This window comes from Rhea pennata, chromosome 2 (genome assembly GCF_028389875.1).
Source record: "Rhea pennata isolate bPtePen1 chromosome 2, bPtePen1.pri, whole genome shotgun sequence".
Classification (NCBI taxonomy): Eukaryota; Metazoa; Chordata; class Aves; order Rheiformes; family Rheidae; genus Rhea; species Rhea pennata.
Genome location: NC_084664.1, coordinates 80,002,706 through 80,011,132, shown reverse-complemented (window position 1 = coordinate 80,011,132; position 8,427 = coordinate 80,002,706). Strand labels below are relative to the sequence as shown.

Genomic DNA, 8,427 nt, shown 5'->3' with positions numbered 1-8,427 from the left:
GACCCTGCTTGAGCAAGGGGGTTGGATTAGATGATGTCCTGAAGTCCCTTCCAACCTCCACCATTCCATGAATCTGTGATTCTGTAACAATAGCACAGTTTTTCTCTGATGCAGATGAGTGTAACTTTTTTGTATTTATTTCTTATTTCACTACTTTGATTCCACTGCCTTTTACTTATAGTTCTGTTTTAGTTCTCTTTCACTCAGTATTTTGGACTCATCTTTTTGTTCTGATATTATTTTGTCATTATCTGTGATAGTTCTTTCTTTCTTTAGAATTAGTCTATTTGTATAACTCTATCTCCTTTTCTGCTTAATCTGTCAACCTCTTCAGATATTACTTGCTATGAGAAAATCAAATGTAAGAGAATTTCATAATTCTACAGTATCCATAGTTCTTCAAAATATCACTGTCAATGTGACATTCCTATCCCTCGTATATGTAAGAGCAGATGCTTTGGAACAGAGCATGTATGTCTTGTACCTCCTGCTGCCGGTTTGTAAAAGTGTTAAGAAAGAAGCTACTGAAAAACACTTTCATTTCCTGAAATATGTAAAGCTTAGACTCCCTAAAGATCCCAAAGAATTAGCCTGTAGGCACCTACCATGACAGCAGTACCTTGGAAAACTGGTATTAAAGGAGAAGTTGCAACGTGAGTTTTTACAAGCTTGTGTGAGCCCAGATGGACTCCAAGCAGTGGGAATGAGGTGTGCCAGCTCTATCACTCAAACCCTGACTGTGCTCCTGTCTCCTGCAAGCTTGGTATCTTGCTCAGCTGATAAGCACCAGACAGCGCGTTCGACAGATCTTTGGTACTGACCTGTATGAAACCAGTGGAAGTCATTACACCCTTATGGAATATGATGATGTAATGGGAAATGTCACTACAAGTGAAAAAATGAAGAGATACCTTGCGCGATCCAGTCCAATGTATTTTCAGAAGAGAGAAACCTGGAATGGGCTTAAATTGAGCCAAAAGAATATGGAAGCTACTAGCTAGAGATACAGAGGACTGTCAAATGTGATTCCTGATTCAACACCTATCTTGGCCGCCCTAATCACAAACCTCTTCTGTAGAAGAATGAGGCCCCCTAGTAAGCATTTTTTGTTTTACAACACTAAATCTGGACTGATCCATGTTACTAACCTACTTGGCATCCATCTTGTGAAAAAAGCAGTTTCAGGTTGGAGTATCTTGTTCTGATGTCAAGCTAAATGGCTAGCATTGGCTTAGGTAATGCAGAGCCATCACAACAAAGATTTTTTTTCTTCATTAATTATAGTAACAATGAGAATAGGCACTAGTGAATGATAATAAGAGATATAATGATATCTCTTACTCTACTACAAGAAGTCAACCTCTGCATGCACACCTCTTTTAAAGCAAATTTTTAAACAGGTATGTTTTTCTTGGTTTTTAATGCATCTATTTCATGGCTTTCCTAATAGGTGCAGGATCTAAGAGAGGTGAAAGGGCTTTCGCCATGCCTTGCCCCACTTAGTTTGAATTTCACTCTCCTGCAATATGCCCGAGCTGGTTTCCAGCTGGCTCAGAAGATTGAGCCAGGTGTTTGGTGTATGTTCAGCAACCCTCTTTAGAAATTTTGACAAGTCATATGATCATGGAGTAGTGCTATTTCAGTTTTGTAGACTTCTTTGGTCTTCTAATAAAATGACCACATCAAGAAAGCCACTACTATCAAAACACTTCTCATCAAGGCAGTTTCTGAGTTCATCCAGGTACATCCTCATCTTGATACAAAACATGGAGCCAATGAAGATTATAAGAACTGGTGAGTTCACCACTCTTTTAATCTAAATATGGCCATGGAAGAGCATATGGCTAGCTTCACAGTCATCCTTTGCATTCTTTTTTTTTCCCTCTTTCCCCATGCAGACAGTTGCTGTCTTTTTCATGAGATGAAATGTGCCCTGGTGTTACATTTGATGCCAAAATTCACAGACACATTTCTTTAGCAACTGCAGCCAAAGTTTAAAGAATTTCTAACCAGTGTGGGATTTTTTTAGAAGACATGTGATCATAATGCCTTTAGCAGACATAGAGTAGTTTAGAAAATGAGGTAATGGAATGAACTTTGGGGAAAAAAAAAGTCAGCACAGAAGAATAGATGGACTAATATTTTACCCTCTAAGAACAACTGTTGAATGCTTGTTTCATTGACGGTTTTGCAACTGTAACCTCTTATAATCAAAACCCAATTACAAAAAAATGTGCGCTTTCCTTAAAAGCTTCTGTCCCCCAGCGGGGTGCCAGGGCTGAAGAGCCCTGCGAGCGCTGGAGTGCTGTGACTGATGAGCGGAGAGGGCCTGCGAGTGGGCGAGGAGAGGAAAGCCGCCGGTGCTGGGGCCGCAGCCAGGGCCGCGGGCTGGGGCGGAGGGCGGCGGCGCCGCCACACGGCGAGGCGGTCTTGTGCGCACCGCGGGGCCATCGCGGCGCGGGGGGACGAGGGCGGCGCCGTTTGGGCGCTGACGAGAGGGCGCAGCGGCACTCGGCACGCGGGGCAGCGGCGGGAGGGCAGGCGCGGCGAGGGGGAGACGGGCGGAAGGGCCGTCGCCCAGACTGGCGAGACAAGGCGGCGGTGCCTCCGCAACGCCCGGCTCCGCGGTCGGCGCCCACCCGCGGTGGCAGAGCCGGGCGCGGGGCTGGCCGCGCCGCTGCGGGGGAGGAGAGGGAAGGCGCCTCAGCGGCTGCGGGTCCGCGGCGGCTGCGGTGACTTGACTCGCGCTCCCCCTCCCCCTCCCGCGGCGCGGCGCGTGCCGAGTAACGGTCTGCCGCTCGCGCTCTCCCGGGCGTTCGGGGGCGGCCGTTGGCTGCCGGACGCGACCCGGCGCGTGCCGGACCTGCCCCTCCCTCCCCCTCCCGCTCCGCCCCGCCGCCTCCACGCGCACACACACACACGCACACGCACCGCCGGGGCGGCTGCGGACCCGGCTCGCCGAGCGCGGCGGAAAGAAGGAGGCGGCCACGCCGGGTCACCTTCCCGGCCGCTCGGAGCCAGCAGGGCGCCCTCACCGCTCCCTCCCTCCGTCGCCCGCCCCCGGCGAGAGGGTGCCCGGGCCGGAGCGGGCATGAGCTGCGCCGGGGGGAGCGGCGTCCTCTGTCCCGAGGAGCCCGCCGCCCCTCTGGAGCCGCCCGGAGCCGCGGAGGCGGCCGGGGACCCAGCGGAGGAGGGAGAGAGCGGCGGCCCCAGCGCGGCGCCGCCGGGAGCCGGCGAGGGGCGGACGGGCGGCTCGGAGAGCGGCCGCGCCGAGGCGGGGGCCGGGGCCGGCGACCAACCTGAGACGCGCTCGGTGTGCAGCAGCGAGAGCGGCAGCGGCAGCAACCCCGGCGGGGCCGGCCCCATCTGCAAGATCTGCTTCCAGGGCCCCGAGCAGGTGAGGAGCGCGGGGCGGCTGCGCGGCGCCCCCGCCCCGCGGACCGACCCCCTTCCCTTCGCCCGCGGCGGCTCCGCGGAGCAGACGGACGGCGGGGAGGCGGCCGCGCAGGCGAGGCCGCGCGGCGGAGGGAAGCAGCGATCAGCACCAGGGACAGGGCTCGGCGCCGCCCTCCCGGGCTCTCGCTCCTGCCCAGCCCCCTCTCCCTCCCCCGCCCCACAACCCCGCGGCTGCTTGGAAGCGGGCGAAGTGGCCGAGCGCTTCCGCGTGCTGCCGAGGGAGGCCGGACTCTGCGTGCCGGGATCCGGCCGGCGCCCCGCGCAGAAATCGCACTCCTCCGTGTCCGCTGCGGGATGGGTATGGCGATGATCCGTCGGCACTGTACGAGGCGGCTGAGACAAACGCTTGGGGCAATTTCGAGTCGGCGCAGAGGTTCAGGAAAACCAGAGATTTACTATGGCCGGCTTACATGCTGTGCATCATCTCACCATTATGCCGGTCTCCCCCCTCAGAGATCTTAAGCAACACGAATTTCTCACGTTTCTACTATCCTTTAAAATTAAAGTGTTAGTTTACAAATGCTGTTAAGAAGACATCCAGGTATCTTCTTTCTCATTCTTTTACTGGACACAATATCAGCAATGGATCCATAACTAGCTTGTTATACTTTGTCTGTCAAGGGAATGGGAGAACAGATGATTTATATCACACAGAAATACAGAAACATCAGTGGATGAGTTTAGTTTTGTTATTTTAGATAAAGTCTGACAGCCAGCTATCTGACCAACACAGACCCCTCTTTAAAGATCACCACTGTCTGTGATGTCATCCACTTCTTTCTTAGCGACGGTTATGAATAACTGCAGGGAAAATGCCTCCAACAATTTGTTTGATGCATATGAAAGACCTAATGTTACTGCTTTTTGACCCACGGTAATTTTTCATATGTTTTACATACATATATACACACACATAGATATTTATCTGGTTTTGTATGATTAAGAGCACTTACATGTTTTTAAAATAGTTTAATTACTGAATTTTATTATAACCAAAAATGCATCTTGAAATGTCTTGAAACTGAGATTGATTCATTGTTACAGACCTGTAAATATTTTGATATTAAGTCTACATGTGATTTTAAAGATTCTTTTAAAGTTAATATTACTGTGTTGCCTTTTCAGGGTGAATTGTTAAATCCATGCCGCTGTGATGGGTCAGTACGGTACACACATCAGCTTTGCCTGTTAAAGTGGATAAGTGAAAGAGGGTCATGGACCTGTGAACTCTGCTGTTACAGATACCATGTTATAGCAATTAAAATGAAAAAGCCTTGCCAGGTAATTTCTTTATTTATTGGCTTGTATATTTTAAAAAATGCATATTTTCAGTCTTTTTAAAAACAAAATGGTACTTACTTTCATTTCTAGACTTTTTGAAATTCTAATGGAAGAGCCTAAAGACTTCACCAGTTGGCACTGGCACTCACTTAAAGTTGGTTTTTAAGAGCAGTTACATATTGAAGCATGCAGTCATTTGATTCTAGTAGGTTCTTCTAGCTTTTGGCTAGACAGAGAAATGGTCTTTGGAGATTATTAAACCTTTTAGTTAGATAAGTCAAACTGAGACATGACAGAGCAACTTGGATCCACCTGCTTGACTCAGTCAAAGGCTCATTTCACTCATTCTTCAAGCTTGAGGTCCAGAGGAGAGATACAAATAAAACTTGTGTTGCCTATATTCATCTACTGCAAGCAATAGAAAGGAGGTGACTTCTCAGTTCTGGCACAGTCATGAATAGCAGAATCCTGTTTAAAATTTGTCCACCAGAGGCTGATTCAGAAACTGAAATATGCAGTAACATTTTTCACAGCTCCCTTTTATCAGTATCACACCATGCAGCTGGAAAGTAGAGTATTTAGTGGTAGCATATTCATAGGGAGGGGAAAGGGAGGTCAAAACTTTAGCAGACTTGTTAGGGAAGCCTAAACACCACTTTGCACTATTAGAATTCCTTAGAGGCTTAAATTCCAGAAATTGTATTTCATACATCTGAGGAATGTATTTATTAAGCTAATTGTACCTTTTTTTTTCTGTTTTTGATCCATGAGCTCAGAAATATGGAACTCCCAAAGGCCAAAGCACTCCTATAATTTTTCTGAGCCTGAATGTGATAGGACTTTTATGGAAACCACATGCTTGGATGGTAATGACAGTTGTGCAAAAGTGACAAGCTTTCCCTGAATGCAGGATATCTGGAACATTTGCTTACAATCATTTAGATTAGGTGCAGAACGTGTTATGATTTCAAGCTTTCTCCTTATGAATCCAAAAAGGGCACTTCCTTTGATAAGCTTTACTGGATAGAATCTCAACCTGCTCTAGGCTAAAGGATTTTAGGGAACACAGTATTTCAAATTGCTTTTGTCTTTCAGTCAAAATAGCATACAGATTTCATGGAGTTGCACACTCAAATGAGTTATACCTGCACTCACAGTGTTGAACTCCTGGCACTCAAAAGGTCGTGCATCTCTTTGGAGGTACACAGTAGTACCTTTCTTTTCCTATCACTGAAAATTCTTCTTGCAGTGACTGTATCTACAAGGAACTTTCAAAACTGCAGTCCTGCATATATTTTTATAAGGGTGATTAATCTTAACATGCCCTGACTTCTCTCCTACATTCTTGACCATAATAGTATTGTCTGTTTTTAACAGTTCTCTTAGTAAGCTTTTGGACAGATACTGGATCATTTGCTTAACTGGAAGAAACCATTTTTAAGCCCTTTTAGGTTTTGATTAAAAGCTAAGGAGCTGACCATTTAAATCTAGAGGTATATTACAAAATTTTTATTTAGACAACTAATGCACTTAAAAATTCTCAAGCAAGCAAGACTTGTTACATTACATTAGATAGAATATTTGGACAGGAATAATTCAATTAGTAGTCTGCTGCAGCTGATGTCCTCAGAATTGTCTCTGCTGGTCTTTTACTGATTAGATCTCTGTAGGCAATGTCGTAAGAGAGAAAAAGGAGATTATTTACAAAAGTAACTTTTTTTCAAGTAAGTTGTCTAAGCAGATTTACACCAACTCTTCAGGTTTACTTCTACTTGAGATATTTATGGAATGTAGCAATGCTTAGGGAGTTCAAAAGTAGAAGATTTTTCTATGTTTTCCTTCCAGAACATTGGAATGCATATGAATATCCCATGTAATAGCTAACATTTTGTATGGTTTCTGTTGCTTCCTGGCAGAGAAAATAATCCCAAAGGGGAGCCTCTTTGGAGTAAATTCAAGGAACACAATTTACTATGAGTGACCTGTTCCAATAGTTTTTTCACTGTCACTGTGTGCATTTCAGCAACTGCTAGTTAATTCCTTTTTAAGGGCCCAGTCTTGGAAACACATAGACTCTTAATATAGGACTAGATCTTAAAGCATAAAAATAATTAAATTAACCAATTGGCTAACAGTGGGAGAATAGCACAAACGAGTTGATGACATTTGATATGCTGCTTCATAGAGAAATGCAAGTTGAGCTGTTCTTTTCAACACCCTTCTCAGGATTATATCTTATCAGAGAGACAGATATAACCATGCAGTAATCTATTAATGAAAACACATTTCATGTTGCTGGACCTGCTCCTTACAGCAGGACAGAGTTTGATCCAGTAATAGGCAAGGTTATGTTAATACCTACCTAGAAAATAATCAGAGCTATAATGGGGGCAAAATGGAACAAATACTAGTTTAGACCAGGAGTTTTGAAAGGTTTTGGAGGGATCTTAAAAAGAGAAGAAGAATTTTGTATGTCTGACTTCGAAATAAAACTATATAAAATTACACTTTATATTAATGAAAAAAAAGCACCATCAGGAATGTTTTTGATATTGGTTTGTTAAGCTTTATGATTTGCAAGGATTTCCTTTCTAAAGGACATATAAACAGATTGCTTTCTTTTTATGGAAGATATTTACTTATTAAGCTGTTAGTAAATTAGTTCACTAGACTTGCAGTTAAGTATGAATGTATATTGCAGAGTGTCAATTCTGTTATAAGATTCAGAAGTAATGTTTAAAGTAAATAGTCATGCAAAAGCTGAGAAAAAATATTTTCAATGCTAAAAACATCATTTCTATAAAAATGGAAATAAAATATATTTAGAGAGTGTTATTTTTAAACTGTTACTGTAGTCAGTCATAAAGTACTATTATGTGAGGTGTTTAACACATCCTGCACTTCTGTTGATTAACACATTACATTCTGGTACTTTAGGTGAATTGGATCTATTGTAAAAGTGATACAATGTGCTGATTTATTAATTTAAAAATGAATTATATGACAGTTTGACACCTTTTTGACATCAGGAAGATGTCCAAACAATAAGTTATTTTAAAAAAGTAAATTGTTAATTATTCAGTTTGATTTTTGATTTTTGAATACAGACATAAATTAAGGCTGCAGTTAAGATTATTTAAGCAAGTTTTTGGTTACTTGAAGTGGAACGTGACTCATGAGTTCAGTGGTTTTCAGTGGTCCTAATTGTGATTAAGATTTGAGATACTCAGCATAAAAATCAGTATGTTCAACAGATTTTGTGAACCACAGATTCAATTTTTCAATTCTTGTTAATTTGAGTAACCCTCACTCATTGGAGTTATCTCACTGGCGTGAGTCGGATGACTGTAAGTGAGACTTTTATCAGCCTGTATATATATGCATGTGCAGTTTTTATTAAATGTGCATAAACTGTAGAATTCTGAAGATACTTCAGTATGGAGGCCAGTGTTCAGAAAAATGTTTGGTAAATTGTTGAAGTTATTGCTAATGACTGTACTCACCTGGGTGCAGACATTTACTTTTTGTAAGGTATAGCTAAAATGAAAGAGGGAGAGAAGGCTCAAATATAAATTTGTACTTTTTAAACTAAACTATCTATTAACAACAATTTGCTTATATCACTGCCTGTAATGAAGATCCAGGAGGATACTTTGTCCTATGCACTATGTCAACACACAAAAAGAACAA

The 8,427-nt window shown here is 43.7% G+C and overlaps 1 protein-coding gene across 1 annotated transcript in view; it reads left to right on the top strand.

Annotated features, from left to right (window-relative positions):
* The first annotated feature begins 3,091 nt into the window (after positions 1-3,091).
* The window catches only part of MARCHF11 (membrane associated ring-CH-type finger 11), a 31,684-nt gene continuing 26,348 nt past the window's right edge, over positions 3,092-8,427 (top strand). The window contains exons 1-2 of the mRNA XM_062568506.1: positions 3,092-3,397; positions 4,582-4,737. Coding sequence (XP_062424490.1) covers positions 3,092-3,397; positions 4,582-4,737 — 462 coding nt within the window. The remainder of the gene's footprint in view (positions 3,398-4,581; positions 4,738-8,427) is intronic.